General features: G+C 35.7%; 1 protein-coding gene across 2 annotated transcripts in view; it reads right to left on the minus strand.

Annotated features, from left to right (window-relative positions):
- The window catches only part of per (period circadian regulator), a 41,405-nt gene that overhangs the window by 5,855 nt on the left and 18,824 nt on the right, over positions 1–16,726 (minus strand). For both annotated transcript variants that reach the window (XM_019054685.2, XM_019054690.2), the window contains 14 exons: positions 16,295–16,480; positions 15,420–15,574; positions 13,915–14,025; positions 13,292–13,432; positions 11,510–11,625; positions 9,017–9,148; positions 7,745–7,876; positions 5,555–5,648; positions 4,682–4,947; positions 3,901–4,091; positions 3,177–3,283; positions 2,696–2,788; positions 1,226–1,350; positions 30–150 (listed from right to left, as the gene is read on the minus strand). In XM_019054685.2, the coding sequence (XP_018910230.2) occupies positions 30–150; positions 1,226–1,350; positions 2,696–2,788; positions 3,177–3,283; positions 3,901–4,091; positions 4,682–4,947; positions 5,555–5,648; positions 7,745–7,876; positions 9,017–9,148; positions 11,510–11,625; positions 13,292–13,432; positions 13,915–14,025; positions 15,420–15,574; positions 16,295–16,480 (1,970 nt within the window). The remainder of the gene's footprint in view (positions 1–29; positions 151–1,225; positions 1,351–2,695; positions 2,789–3,176; positions 3,284–3,900; positions 4,092–4,681; positions 4,948–5,554; positions 5,649–7,744; positions 7,877–9,016; positions 9,149–11,509; positions 11,626–13,291; positions 13,433–13,914; positions 14,026–15,419; positions 15,575–16,294; positions 16,481–16,726) is intronic.

Raw genomic sequence — 16,726 nt, forward strand, 5'->3', positions numbered from 1 at the left:
GACAATAAAAAGAGTTTTGAAGAAAGTACCTCATATTTTTTCACATCGTCACCAGACGAACTGCGCATACTGTCGTCCATCTTTTCTTCTGTTTTCAAGAATGAATAAAATGAAGAATAATAACTGCTTTCATCACCTGTTTCACTAAAACTGGAAAAGAAACAATGAAAAAATAATGAACAAAATAATTGGACATGCTATATAGCATTTTTAGGAGGGGTTCTGTCGAAGTATATACTTTAAGAAACAAAAATTTCATTTTTTTAGGATACATCTGATTTATATGCATAGAAAAAACCGATTAAAACAGAGGCCATGATTTTTGTTTGAGTTATCAATGAACATTGTTCTAAAATATCTTTAAAAGGTGAATCGCCTATTTAAAGATGAGCGTAAAAGTCAAATTTCGAGAAAACATGAAAAGGCTTGATTTCTTCCACAATTCTTCATATTTCTGTTCAAAAGAACCAAACAATGTTCCCCATACCATCTGTAATAAGACCGTGGTAATAAAAGGAGGGTTGGAGAAATTAGGGAAGAGATCAAACATTTTCATATTTTGGTGGATAAGCCCTCCTTCCACAAAACCGCTCAGCATTGCCATTTTTAGCAGTATTATGATGGTCAAGTGGCATGCATGTTCGATGAAAATCTTGAATTGATAAATTGATAGTTTTGCCACCACTCAAGACTCATTGTCAAGACGCATTGTTTTTACCATGAGAAAGCACTCTGCGCTGCAACAGGTGGCTCGGAAATATCCCACCAAAGCAGATAGGTATTCAAATGCTAATAATAGATTCTGAAAATTTGGCAGTTACGCCTTTTTTCAAAGAACCGGTTCCACTATTCTGCGTTTATTTTATGTTATTGATCTTAATAATTATGAGAATTTTTTGTTACGTTTATATCATGAGTGCCTCCGTATTTTTCAATGTATCAAAGTTTGACAAAGTACAGGAAATCAAAAAATTTCAAAGGAGGGTCGATGTGATAAGTCCTCTCAAAGCAGCTGTGATACTTGTCACAACTAAACCACAATCTAACAGAGAGTGATTTGTGATCACTGAAAAACCTTCGAGAATGTTATAAAATGGGAAAAAAGGCTTTGCATCTGTGAGATTTTTGAGAGACGTTACAAAATCAATGTCTCTCATGATTTCAGAAAAACACTTAAACTAGTGATAAAACACACACACAAACAAAACGTAAAATTAATACTCACCTAAACTCTCCACTTTCCTCTTTACCCCCTGGAGCATTGTCTTTCCCCCCTGGGAAAACATTGGAATTGTAATTGTTCGGAGACACTGATAGGTGTCCACCTTTTCTTGATGCATCTGACTGCATCTACAAAAAAAAAAAAAAAAATTATTATCTTTCATAGTATCACTATAAGTACACTAAACCTTGGATACATCACACACCAACTGCAAAAATGCGAATTTCCGTCGCGGTATTTGTACACTCAAAATCTATGTGCCTGTTTTCTAACACTGTGACATGAAATTCTCACCGAATATTTTTCACATAGAGAAGATAAATCACATGGAAAAAATGATATTGCTGATTTAATAATTACATTGTTAAAAAATATGTCCAACATGTTTAAATGTAGATTTAACAATAAAAAATGCTAATTTAATCGACCCTGTGGTCAAATTAGCTTTTTGCTATATGTAGTAAAATGTACATTTAAAACATGTTGCACATATTTTTTAACAATATAATTGTTAAATTAGCAATCCATTTGTTTCCTTGCTTGGCAGTTTTCAAGAAATAACATTGAGTAGTTTTCAGTGTAGAAAATAAAATGCATCAAAGGTCTGCAATGATGCAATCCAAGATACGTGTCTCTACAGCTTTCACAAATGAAATGAATTTTAAGATGAGAGCTTTGACGAATGGGCCAACAAACTTACGGTTCCACTTGTAGTTCTGTACTACAAAATTAAGTCCAATTAAATTTTGAGCTTTTGTAGGCTAGGGCAAGGTTATTACTTTTTTACAATTTCCAAATTCCTTGTGTTTTCCTCGTATTTTCTCTGTTAAGTTTGCAGATAATAACTCTCTATTAAAAAACATTCATCACAGAGGTGCAACTTCACAGCTCCGCAGAGACTATGGTAACTGAATACTTAAAAAACTACCCTTGGCTTGTAAAACTCCTATCAGACTGTACTCCCCTACAATACTATTCTACAAAATGTCGAGTTTACCTACTGATGTTAAAATAGATGTATTAGCCAAAAGCATGTTTCACAGTCGCTCCATAAACATTTTTGACTGCTTCATATGATCAAATAAATGGTAATTCTTTGACATCAAAATAACTGACATAAACATTTTTGATCAAGGTATTTACCTAAGAAGTCAGCATGTGCTAATAGCTGTGGATAATAATTTAAAATTGAAACAAGAAAACAGCCAGCTTTTGATTTTAAACTTATTTTCACAGTTACTTTTTTACCAAATTAGTGAATTCTTTTCAAAGAAACTACTTTTCTTTTCAATTCCATAGTTAACGCCAAACTCTCTGGGTTTTCCCTTTTTTCCCAGTATAATTGTAGAAACCCTAGTTTTTGTAGGCTAGAGTCTATTTTCCTGACAATGGTCACATGCAGATGTGTGCTATAAAAGAAAAATTCTGAGTCATGATTTGAGTCTGAAAGAAAAAAACCATGAAATGACTTACTAAGATGAAAGATGATCTAGCAGATCCAGGCTCAGCTTTCACAGAGGTCGCTCTTGAGACAGGTCGATTGAAATCAGAGCTCGGAGTCATTCCCTGTACAAATGAGAGAGAGGGTTATACAAATATCATACTGCAAAAAGTATTTTCATCCTATACCAATTTTACAGGTCAAATTAAACGATTATCAAAATGTCGACAGCCAAATGCGAAAAATGTGTATCTGAATTGCAACATGAAAAAATTTCCGATTATATTTTATTTTCCTCTTAAGAAAAAGTAATCAAAATGTTTCCTTAAAATTGTGTGTGATTATTGTAGAGTAAGTATGGACAATTCACAGAATATTTCAATAGAAACGGTCGCTCAGTTTGTTTGTCAAAATCAACGAAAAAAAGAAACGGAGACGTAAGTACAACAAGGCAATCTGAGCAAATGGAGTTGGAATTTCCAAACAGACTCTTTGTACATATATGTGTCTTACCGATTTTGACCCCAAGTTAGAGAGGGGCGGTATAACAGGGCAAGGTGCGTAGATCATAGGACTGTAGCCTGGCCAGTTTGGATGGATCATAGGAGACATGACATAGGCTGAAACATAAAAACTTTGAATTTAGCAATTTGATTTGCTCAGAATGACGACAAAAATTTGCTGAAAAAAAAATACATATGAGAAAAAAATATGCGCCTTGTTGAACCAGTCAAAGTGTTGACTTTCTTACCTTTAGAGAAACAAGCAAATGAAGACAGCACATAAAACTGACTGGTATCAAAGAAGACTACCAGAAGAAGATACCAAAAACTTTAACTAATAATATCTCACACTGGCATAAATATTTCAAAAATTCTTCAAACCCATTCCCCGGTATCTTCTGAGATGAGCTTGTCAACTTTTTTTATTTTTATGTCATTCATAAGACAAGTTCATTTCAGTATATTTTTAATTCTGAACTAAGCATATATCAGAAATAATAAGAACTTCGATGGCACAGTAAAAATTCTACTGAATTATGACTCACTCAACTAGGCAAACTTAGTGAAACGAATTTTAACAAATTTGTTTTGACTACATAGGGTCTGGTGGAGGAAAACTATACATACTAAAATTGAATAAACTACTCCGCCAAAGTTTTGGAGAAGTTTGTCCATATAGACGTAACTGAGGGAATAGCAGGAGCTAAAACTTTGCTAGGTAAACATATCCAAACCTTGATTAGTGGCAATATATGTAAACGGGGGGAAAGGTGGTCCAGCGTGTTCCGGTCGAATTTGCTGTTCCCTTGGGATGTAGTAAGGGGGTAGACTTGAGGGTGTTGCTACTGGCATGACAGCTGGCATTCCTGGAGCTAATCCTGGGTGCATACCAGGTCCCATTACTGCTGGGACACTTGTTGGCACACTGAGGAAGGACATAAAAAAAGAATTCATTAGCAGAATCTAAGATGGAATGATGTCCATTTATGGTATAAGCACCTATCGATACATGTACTCATAAAATAAAAAATATCAATGGCTAAATGCAAAACATGCTCATCTCAAATGCGATGTTTATTTTTACCGATTGTATATGATTCTCTTCAAATAAAATTAATCAAAATAATCCTTGCAATTTTGGGTGATTTTTTTTAGAATAGGGAGAGAAAATTTACAGAAAATTTAAATAGAAGCTGTTGATTTGATTTCTTTTCAGAAAATAAAACATGAGCAGAGAATTCAACATTACAACCTGCGGTTCACATTCCACGACCTTAGCTATGAATATACAGCAGCTTTTAACTCACTGTTTACTCCAAATTAATAGTATAAGCTTACAAACTTCAAAAAATTTAATAATTTTCTGAGACTATAGGTATTGTGAAAAGCACGAAGTAGATTAGTAATGTGTGATCGCAGATCTCCTAACCAATGACTTATGCATTAAACATCTGAACATCAAGATATTGTCCCCTTGATTTAGATTTGGATAAAGAAGTAAAATGTGCTATTTACGATTCATTGTGGTCCATATGTTGCAGCATTGGTCCATTGTAGGAGAACATGGGCCAGTAAGTGAAATTAGAGATGCTGGAAGGCTCTGGAGGGTTGTAAGCGTTTCCAATGGAGCTTTGCATCGTCACAGTAACAACTGATCGCCGATTATTCTGCCTGTTTGTATCATGAGGCTGATCATTTCCGTGTATTTGCTTCATTGATCTGCGGTACGGGCCATTGTCCCAAGAATGTGAGCCGCTTCGCTTTACACCATGTGCATCGTCCTGCAATAAAAATGAAGTTGCTTAGCTGGATTTAGAAAAGAAAGTTTGAGGAATTTGTGGGAAGTTATGGAAGCATAAAACTTCCACATGTGAAACAAAGGAAACTTATCGAGAAACTCAGGTAATAAAATTATTTTATTATTATTTTCTAGAATTTCGATTAAGTCCACAGCTGAAAAGAATATGATTCTTAAAATTGGGAACCATACATCTTGATGGTAGTGTTATAATTTTCCAGCTATACTAAAAGAGTAAAGTTACTCTTTTAGACAGGAGACAAGCCTACTTAATTGTAAACAAATTTTCTCAGAAAATTCCCGATATTTTCAAGAAGCTATTTTGATTTGTTTAAATAAAAATTTGATTTGTTTGACAAAAAATTAACTATGATAGGCAGTTTGCGACATCATACACCTAGACACTTACTTTCTTGGTTTAGCCATTGAATTGGTGATTTAACACATATTCAAAAGGTTCAAAGCGCGAATTTTACGGTTGTCAGCCCAAAATTTCTGAAGTCCTCTGTAGGAAAAAGCACAATAGGTAAATCTCTACCCTGTCAGAATCCTTTCCTTATAAATATTAAGTGATAGATCCAAAAACTTACCACTCTGTCTTGTGGTTTTGCCTTCACTTTCAACATTTTACCGCGCTGCGCACGATGATTGATTACCATTTGTTTCTCCATGTCTTCATTGTGTCTATATACAAGAACAAAACTCAAGTTTTAAACTGAAAATAAGTGAACTATAACAAAATGACTTTTACCAGGTAATGGACTAAACGTAGTCTAATTCTTGGTGGAAGTCATTGAAACAGAAAAAAACCTTGATACATTTCTCAAAAAAATAGTAAGCAGAAGTTCTCAGCTTACCTAGTCGTGCACTTTTTCCTGTAATAACTTCAAAGATAAGAAAAAATATTTTTAATTTGAAAATAGGTGTTCAGCTTTACCTCCGACATTGAATCTCATAGAGGAATTGAACTTCAAGCCTCTTTTTCTCGGTTTGATCTAGATCTAGCTTGGGTCCTTTGCCTCTCTGCTTAACTTCTCTCGACTCTCGACTAAGATTTCAATTACTTACCTCCAAGGGTGAGTAAAAACACCTCGATTTTCGAATTTTGCCATCCAATAGCACAAAATTGTAGTACTTAAACATGAAAAGAAAGTATGCATGAGGGTCATCTTTTTTTAATACATAAAAAAAAGAAAGAAAGCTTAGAAAACGGAATAAAATTTTCCACTAGTTTCAGCAACGCCTTTTTGCAATATCTCTACTAAAACGGATGTACGCTTCCTTGCTATTAGATTGCAACCTTTGGAAATTTTTCAGCGCTTGCAGAAGAGTAATGCAACTTTGTGACTAGTCCAAGTCCATGTTAACCATTCCTAGCGTGATATTTTATGTGTTTTAGATGGACAAACTGACTACTCTTCTCCACATTTACCTATTCTATCTACAAATGGTACTACTACTTTCCTTGAACTTCTCTGTCTTTCTTTACACCTCATCTATTCCATCTTTTTCCTCTTACTATACCACCTCTCTCCTCTTGCTGACAAACTGACTCCTCTTCTCCACATAATTTCTTATAACCAATAGCGCTCCTCCTTTCCTTGAACTTCTCTCTATCTTTCTTCGCATCTCATCCGTTCTGTCTTCTTTTTCTTCTCTCTCTTGCTATAGGTGCCTCGCATCTCCTCCAGCAAGAGATGTAATAATTAAATTCCATTATTAATGAGAGTTTTTCTCCACCAAAGTGCTACTCGCTAATTTCTTAGACTTTTCCAGGCCCCATAAGTTCCCAATCTTGCCAAGTTTTCCAGACTGCCAGAAACTCTGGTTCCCTCAATACTGGAACTACTCAAGGTTTGATGTTCTTTTGGAAGGTCTACAAATTGTGCATCAAAATGTCACACATGGAAGTCTGCATTCTTGCGAAATGAAGAATTGATGCTGATAATCCATTGCCTGGAGCTTAACTCATGAGACTTTAGAGAATTTTGCGTGTTCATACTGTTTTACTTACTATCAATATCATTGCAGTTTGCTGTTGCAACATGTTTTAAAAAAGTATCCACCCTCAACCACAAAAAAATAACTTCATCATCCTTTTAACCCCTTTTAATCCATGACAACAAAGTGGATACGTCCAATGAATATTTAACATGCTCACAAAAAAAATTCAGGAATCTTACATAGATTATGCAGCTTTGAGAATGAAAAAGTAAGTACTGTTTGAAGAATTTTAAAGCACTTTTCAAGACCTATTTGTAATTTACACTGGAAGGTTTTCTCTCCATATCAAAATTTTGAGTTAGGATTTTGTCTATTTTTGTTTTGTTTTCTTTCTGCTCCTTTTTGTCATTATCAACTCTATACACACAACAAGTATTAATCCTCGACAATTAGTAAAGAGTAAAATTCCAGCACTTCCCAAAAAATCAAGCATTTCTAAGCATTTTCAAGGCCACCCAAACCATTGAAAAGCAAAATTTTTACATTCAGTCTAACAAAAAACTGACTTTTGGTTTGAACTTTTGAAAAATTCATGCAGCTTTATCCCTTATGCGCTACAACATACAAGCTGAGGAGAGAACTGACTGAATAGAATATATACAGAATCTATACAGAACATCATGAGCTGGAGGTAAATTCCTACCATATTCTCATTATTCTTTTAGTCTCAGAGTTCAAAAACTGAACATTATAAATATTGGCTCACAACAATGACTCGAGTAAATAATAATCGATAATTACACAGATCAAACTGAATTATTTGGTAAATCTCTGACCTGCTTAACATTTCTTCGGTCAGAGGCGGTGGCTGATAATTAATTTTACTCTTTTTATAAGTTTTCGCGTTCCGTGAGCTTCCTTTGCTGCTTCTGGAACTGCTGCTTGCACTTTGAACATTTTCACATGGTCTGGAAAATAGACCAAATTTCAAGAAAATTAGGAAAAATTACGATGGGTTTTCTACAGTGTGACCAAGACTGAGAAATGTGAGACAGGTTTCTAAAATGTGTTTGCATAGGCAAACATTCCTTCTCCAATTTTTTGTGAGGAGATTTGAATTATCTTGAACTGATAAAAGGACAAGATGTTTAATTTTTCACAGTTTTTCCCTCAAATTCCTATAGATACCTTCTCCCTATGTTCTGACAGTGATGCAGTAGCAACAGGCACGTTGATATAGGTTCAAAAATTTGAGGAATATTTCATTGAAAGAGGCAGGAATAACTAAAACTCAAACAGCATGTGAAGACCTTTTCGACCAAACAGGGTATACACATATGAGCTGTTTGCTCGGAAATTTGCGATAACTCATACCCTGAATAAGGCACCACTTGAATCTCATGTTAATAGCTGCAATAGATAGGTAGACATGATCTTTTTGATGCTAAAAGGTTGACCTATTAAAGAATTTCTGAGCAAACAGCATACAAGCATATAATGCCTTTACTCGAAAATTCTGTTTTCAGTGCATCATTTCAAGGTACCTATGAGATGAGCAGTTTACGTTTTACCGTACTTTCTAACCCACAGGAATTATTTTTTAGGGAAAAGGGGAGTGAAACACCCATAAATGAACTACTAAGGGAAAATGCTCATTATACTGCGTTGTTTCTTATCCGTTTATCTAACAGCTTTGGAGCCAGGGGAGTTAAAGTTGGGAGCCAGGTGAGTTATCTTTCTTTGTCATCATTAAAACATATATTTGCATCAACTCATATTGCACTTGTTTAAGCTTTCCTCTCAGAGACACCCTATTTCTGAGCAAACAGCATATAACGTAATTTCAAAAAATAATGATTGCAAACCAGAAATAACATTTTATACTTCTGTTTTGGGTGGATTTTGGTCCACAGGGAAATAATTGATAGAAATAAACCATTTTTAGTTTAGTTCTGACGACATACCACAATCTGAGTATGGATGAAAACTTTAAATAAGATTTTCTGACACCTGCTTTTTTTGCTGTATGCTGTTGGGTCGGAAAGGTCCTCATATATCGGAACAACGTAATCGCATTTTATTAGAAGATGAACATAATTTGCTTTTACCTGTCTTTGGAATTTGATGGATTGGAAGAGGATGATTCTTCATTCCCTTCGCTTGTCTCAGGAGTAGAATTCATTATTTTATTCTCACTCGTTCCATCAGAAAAGGAAGTCTTTGGTTGACTTTGGAAAAATCTAGAATCAAATGAGCAGAGCGGATTTTACACCAATTCAGTCTAGGAACTTCTGAAACTTTGCAAAGGACTTCTATGGTTAACGGTTTCTATAGCATGCTTGTAGATTGTGAATTTATACTAAGTACATACATAAAGCCGCTTTTATAGCGCAGCCTTGCGCTCTGCGACGCCCAATCGTCATTGCCCCCTATCCTCCCAGAGATCATCAGGCAATTGCCACCTTCTGATCTCCTCCTCCACCCCTTGTCGCCAACCTTTCACAGGACGTCGACGCCGTTGCCTTTCCGGGAGGAGCCCAATCGAAAACCTGCTTGGGCAACCGATCGTCTGCCATCTTTCGCACATGTCCATACCAGACCAACTGCTTGGACCTGATATCGTGCACAATGTCATTCTCCACACCCATTATCTAGAGTACTTTTACATTACTTATACTAAGTACCTTTGGTGGATTTAATTTGTTCATAAGTATTAATAATGGTTTTGTTTTCCTGGCTTAATTCATGTTTTCATTGATGGTGTCAAATATTCTCTCAACAGCTCTTGGTCCTTTACCTAACGTTGACAGAGCTTTTCTATCATGCTAAGGAAGAATCTCATTAGGAAATTTTCTCCAGTAGAATACAAATTTTCAGAGGGACCGGCAAATATTTCCTGCCAATTTTTCAGAAAATTCAATGAGTGCACTTGAATCTACAATACATGGAAATTTCAAATAAAAATATTTACATCTTACTGCCATAGTAAGTATTCTCAAGAGCACATGGTTAATCAAAGCTATGACTCTCTAAACACCGCGGAAGTGTTATCTGCCTTCTCCTCCAGCGTAAATCAAAGTATTTCTGATAACACACAACTGACACCTTCTGTTGAATTTTCGCTACCTTGCATAAACATCTGCACGGCGAGATAAGAATCATCCCTTGCTCAAAAAATGGGAACAGGCTTTACTTTATGGACAGCCAATGCATTTCCTCGGTGTTTTAAAATACATCATATCAATGGTCTTTGAATAATGTGTATCTTGATTGCCACGTTTAACAATCCCTGATTACATTTTATTTTCTCCAAGAAAGACTAATAAAAATATTTTACATCCTTAAAATTTTGTGAGATTTTTTCTGAGCGAGAGAAGAAAATTCATGACAATTTTTGATAGAAACTGTTGATTAGTTTCCCTTTAAAAAATAAAAAATGAACAGAGACTTCCAACGTCGCAGTCTCAGACACACTTTTTATTTCTTTAGCCATCGATATACAATCAGCCATACTCGAAAACTTGCTGACGATGCTTCTAGAGATGGCGTAGATATAGTTATTTTTCAAATTGTAAGGTTCTTGAGTCTTATTCCTACTGGTCCATGGAGAATCAATCCTGAGTATTCTTTACTAGGGGGCTACGCCCCCTGGCTGCTACGCGGCCCAACCCCCTGAAGGCGCTCCGCGCCATCAATGGGCCGCTTCGCGGCCCTATTTTTACCCTCCTATCAATGTTAGTTTTATTTTTCCGTTAAAAATTACGATATGAGGTATACTTTAATTTTAAACTTTACTTAGAATTACTTTAAAATTAAAAGGACGCGTTCTGAAATGACTGCTCGATGAAATATTGCAATAAAACAATGAACAATGATAGTCAGGTAATAATTAAGGTTCCATGAGTCGGGGATCGAACCCACACTGAATTCAAAGTGGACGCATTCGAAGTCTTAGACGACTCGGCCACCGCACAACGTGAGGATACCAGTGCGAATCTTGTGTAGATAAGTGTAGAGCTGATGCGCAGGCTACACAGCTACTGCGCAATCTCCTCAACCACTGCGCATCCTCCCGCGCATAGCGGTAGCAGTACCGGAGCATTCTGTAAACTCACTCACTTTTATAACGTGATTTTAAAAAAACCTCGGTCCTTTTTCCAAAATCTGATTACAGCGGGCTCATCTAGGGCCTATTACCTGTCGATTTACGCAAAAATCACGGAAATCGGCCCGGTAGAACGCTCAAACGAACTATGACAAAAAGTATAAATTTACATTGTTCAAATGGGAGAATTCGCAACTTTACCTTGTAATATAAAAAAACCTGGGTCATATTTTGAAAATCTGAAAAAAGATGGCTTATCTAGAGACAATTGCCCGTCGATAGCCGCAAAAATCTTGAAAATCGGCGGCCCGGTAGAACGCTGGAACTAAGCGTTACCAGTTTCGCAAAATTAGGAGGTCTTGGAGCTTATAGTATAGAAGAAGGCATGCATTCAAAATGACTTCGCTGTTATATGGATTGGTCTTTTTCAGTAATGTTTCTAGGGTACTGGGAGCAAATGAAATTGAGTTTACTTAATCCGAAACTTGAAACAAACCTTTGAATATTTTCGTTGTAATTCAACTGGGTATAACTGGGAGGCGTCTCCGAAGATACCTTGCTACCATACTCATGATGAGGTGAAATCTCACCAAGCATGACAGAATCTCTTTCCTGAAGCAGAGAGAAACAAAAAGGAAAACGTTCCAAAACAGTTACGCAGTGAACTTTCATACACTGCAAGTTGTGTCTCTCACCGTCCGACTCATATTATCATCATTTTTGGACTTGCAGAGTATGAACTCTAGAAATGAAGGACATTTTAGCTGTGAAAAATGGATGGAATGAACAGTGTCTCATTCCAGATAAGAGAAAACAATTCTTACGGGATACTTTGGGACTTTGCAGAAACTTGCATTGGAATTCAACTGAATGAGACCAATTTCTAGTTTTCCATGGGCTATTTTTAGTAAGAGATGAGACTTGTCAGTTCTTGTTCAGAGACTCACATAATTTTACTTGTTGGTCCAGCGGGTCAATTTCATTGATGAGCCTTGTATGTTTGCCAATCTGCTTCTCAAGTGATAAAAAAGTGAAAAAAAATTACTTGGCCATATTAAAGGGATGCAAGGGAAATATGTACCGCTGACTTCTCAATTATTGCATTTTTTTGGTCAGATGTAGGGTGAGCATTACACATATAGCATCAACAAATGGTTTTGAAAGGGATTTCAGGACTTCTGGTCCAATTTCTTTTGTCCATCAATTTTTTTGTCTGGTGTATTATGTCCACGGTTTTTCGCCCTCAATATCTTGTTCGAGTAAAATTCGTCCTAGTTTATAATTATTCAAACCCTATGGTCTTCCAGCGTTTTTAGGGCACATTTTTGCTGTCCAGCAAGGTCATAAGTCCACTTAAATACAACCAACGATCCATTCATCAAGAGACGGAGATTGTGAGTGACATGTGATTATGAAGACACATGATTTATGTTCATTATGTAGATATCAGGCGATGATAAGCAACGTTGTCAGAAATTACAATCATTACAAGGAAACAAACTCAGTTAAAAAGTACCTCCGAGCCTGTGCTTACCACCACAAGTTGTATGCACCACGCACAGATCCAGCACACTCAGACAAAGAGGATAAGGGCAAAGACTGAGTTGAGCTGAGAGGTTCTTATACATTTTATATAGGCATGTTTTTCTCTTTTGACTGGGTTTTGGACCTAAATTTTGGACCGAGGTTTTTGACCTTGCTGGACAGCAAAAATGTGACCTAAAAAAGCTGGACGAACGATAGCGTAAGACTAACTGTTCGGTAGGACAAATTTCACTTGGACAAGATTTTGAGAGCAAAAAACCGCGGACAAAAAAAATTGGACAAAAAACGTATGAACAAAAAAATTGGACCGGAAGTCCTATAACCTTGAAAGAGAAAAGGATTATAATTCTATAGGAAGAAGAGCTAGCACCTACCTCACTGCTGATGGAGCTTGTATGCCTGCTGTTTCGGGGCAAATAAGAGGAGCATGCAAGGGAAGAAAGGGAAAAGAACGGGATGAGTGGCGCACACCCTAGGGCAGCTTTTGGGCAAGACTCCCTGTACAGGTAAGGTGTTTTCACATTTTTTAAAGGAAAAAAAAATAGCACTAAATTTTGCATAATTTCTGCGACTTGGCATCTTTCAGAAAAGTAAGAGGTGACAAGAATCACTCTACACCCCAAAGATAGAGCGAGATAGACGCTTTCATTGTTTGACCATCAAACAGTGAGATGAGTGAGATATTCTACATGCGGAGTTGATAAAAGAATTATAAAGAACTTTTATGACTCACCGAAACATTTGCATCTTTCTGAGTGTCATTTTTGGTCTCAGGCTTTGTGATTTCTTCAACCAAAGTTTCAATAAAGGAGGCTAGATCGCGGCATCTTTTTGAAACTTGAACTTTAACGACTCGATTTGAGGCATTGACCGGCTGCAGACAGAAAAACAGTAAGAGAGTTGACATGTGAAACAGCATCAGCAAACTAATATATTTATAATGCTATTTTAAAAAGTATAAATTGAAAATCAGCTAAAGAAGGAAGTTCTTGAACAGATTTTTACTTGGCTTCACTTCAAATCGATGATGCACCGATAATTTGATCAATAATTTTCTCTCTTTTTCATTAAAATTCTTCCCTTTTGTTAAATTTCAAATCTTGCACATATCTGAGTATGCTCTGTTTTATGTAAACTTCATTTAATTAATTTTGGATTCATGCATTTTTACTTCACTGAACTTTTGATTATTTTTTCGGATAACAATTGAATAATAGCATTTACTGTTTTGTTGTTCAATAACTCTTTTGTATGACATACTTGGATAAATATTAGCACTGAGTTCAAACCAAAAGATCGTTCATTTTAAAAAGGAAGGAAACTACTAATTTTTCATTTTTATTATTTTTTACTTACTTTTTGAAGGATCTCTAAAATTTCCTTCTTAAGGAGTTCAGCTTGGCTATCAGTTTCAGGGGTAGAATCCTCAGTTTTTGAAGGTACAGTGACATCAACATCGGCAGGACCCTTAAAAATGATAAAAATAACGTGAATATATTGAATAAATTTCACCAACAGGGGAGAGAGAGAGAGAGAGAACCAGAATCAGTAATGGTGAAAGTAATAAAAATACCTAAAATTAGCAGGAGTAAATCTCAACCACTATCCATCAAACTACAAAGCAGCAAAAACCATAGCCTCAATACGATAACCTCAAGGAGCTGAGAAAACCAAGGCACACACTAATGTATAAAAACTGCTACTATCCAAAACATTTTGCATCATTGTAATCCCAAGGGTCATCCATAAAGTAATTTAATGCAGCTCGGATCTCAGAAGCTGAAAATAATGAATCAAAACTGTAAAATTTTCCTGATTCTTCACATCCAGTGCTCTCCAAACAGCCCAATTTTTTTAAATTCAGACCAACGTTTTGGAAGAAAATTCATCTTACCTAAAAAGTTACCCGCAAGTTCCGTCAGCCAAACAACAATATGCCCATAAAAGATGTGCATTGCATGGTCACATAAATACTGTCTTTTGTAAGGAATTTTTGACATTGAGGTACGATAATAACACCCCCTTTTGTAGTTTTATTGAAAGAAACAGAGTGGAAGGAAAATTTAAAAGGTTCCCTTATGATTTGTTGGTCGTTGGTTGCTTTTGCCATCTAAGAGTATCTATTGCAAAACATCACCAATTTTGAAAACCTTCATCACAATTCAATTCAATTTTTATTTCTTCTTCTTTTTTTTGCTACAAAAAGCAGAAATAATACAAGTATATATGATGATTTACTAGTTGCGTATACTAACACATTAACAAGTTTTCCGAATGTTTGTAAATGATGGATCTTTTGACGAAAAGGCCAGAATGCTGAGAGGTCAAACAATGGCCTGGGCATCCCAGTTGGCAGAGACGATTTTGCGAGTAGTGTAGTTTGCAAAAATGTTGAAATAGACCAGCAGAATACAATTGGAAAAATTTATGAACCGCCTTTCAATGTTGAGATCTAACAATGAACTGTTGCAAAAATGCTGATTGGAAAGCTCAATTTTAGGAAAGAGTGTGTGTGATGGTCCCTTTACTTAGTAGAAGGAATTCACCAAGAGTTTTCCACATAAAAATTAATTTTCTTACAAACAGCTCTTCTAAATTGCATAAAACTTGAGCTTAACTGAGAGCTTTGGATAGAATGAATCATTTCATGCATTTTTAGTTCTAGGATATGAGCTACGGAAAACTTACTTCATGACTTTATGGTACTTAATACTACAAAAAATCACGATGCAGAGGTTCACTGTTATGAACACAACGCGCTTTTGAACCACTGAAAAGCAAGGTCTTGGTAATGATATATTATAACAGAAAAAATGTTCGTAGAAAGTTGCTAATTCAATAAGAAAGACAAACGTTCTTACTTGGATCACTTTGTGTTGTCCAATGACAAATTCTAAATTTTTAGTCCACGGATTGATGAATGTTGACCACTCGGTTTCAATGACAGCAAAGCTCCCATTTTGGCATTTAAATTTGTAAGGTTTGCTTGCAACAAGATGCCCCTGTTCGCTCATCACTGAAATAAAAAAAAATAATCATGGAATTGACCAAACAGACCACAGTCTGAGTTTCAATTCTATCATCAAAAAAATACCTACTATCTGGTGGTAATGGGACAAATATGAGGAGGAAAATTTGCAATGCTAATAGATTCTAAAATGTACATTTGAGGCCTGTATTCAATCCACTCCTGGGAAAGGAGTATTAGTTCGCATGAAAATTGTGCACAACAGGTCATTCAGTTATTTTAGAGCAAATTTTAACAACCTGAAACAATTGCATCAGCGAAGTTTCATAATTTCAAAAAGAGCATGAGAAAAAAATTGATGAAATTTTTCGGATTTTAAAGGTGACAGAGTGAAATGATACGGCCGATTTTGTAGGAGCATGAATTAATGACACTTCATCAGTGAAATTTTGCAAAGTAGTGTCTGGTAGACATAGGTGATTTACGGATCAATAATTTCTCACTTGGTATGACAATAACTTTATGATATGTGGCTCTCTGTTTAAGGATGACCTTATTGTTTCTGGGTTTACTATTGTGGACAAGACACACCAGTTTGTTGTCATACTTGAGATTTAATAACAATGAGATGCATAATCAGAAAGAGACTAAAAGCTCTATGGCTAAAAGCTCTACAAAAGCCCTCTTCACTATGCTCATAAAGAGAAGAAACTTTGTATTTAAAAGATTAACGTCAGAAGTTCTAGATTATTTATTTTTTTATTTTACCTTCCTTGTATACATCTCTTAGCATGGGTAGATCCTCTGAACAGTAGAAATTGAAAATTGAGTGATTCATCATGTCCTGAGGTAGATAGCCTAAATAGGAAACAACGAGAGAGTCTACATGACAAAAGACACCATTCGCCGAATGCCTCGTCATGAATTTTGGAGAGTTGATGACTTCATTACTACCTAAAATATAGAATAAGACAGGTTGGCACAAGTTGATAACGGTATTGGTGAAAAGTAAAAAGTTCTATCAGTGCCATGTGCAGAGGGCGTTTGAAATAAATTGTAAAGTCAAAATCTAATTTAAAGATCATAACAATTTGTTTTAGCCTAATTGTTAGGTTTTTTACAATTCTATTAAAAATATTTGGTGGAGCAGTAATTTTTCGTAAATCCCCCCCCCCCCTAAGAAAAGAATAAAATTCATTT

Source organism: Bemisia tabaci, chromosome 1 (genome assembly GCF_918797505.1).
Source record: "Bemisia tabaci chromosome 1, PGI_BMITA_v3".
Lineage (NCBI taxonomy): Eukaryota > Metazoa > Arthropoda > Insecta > Hemiptera > Aleyrodidae > Bemisia > Bemisia tabaci.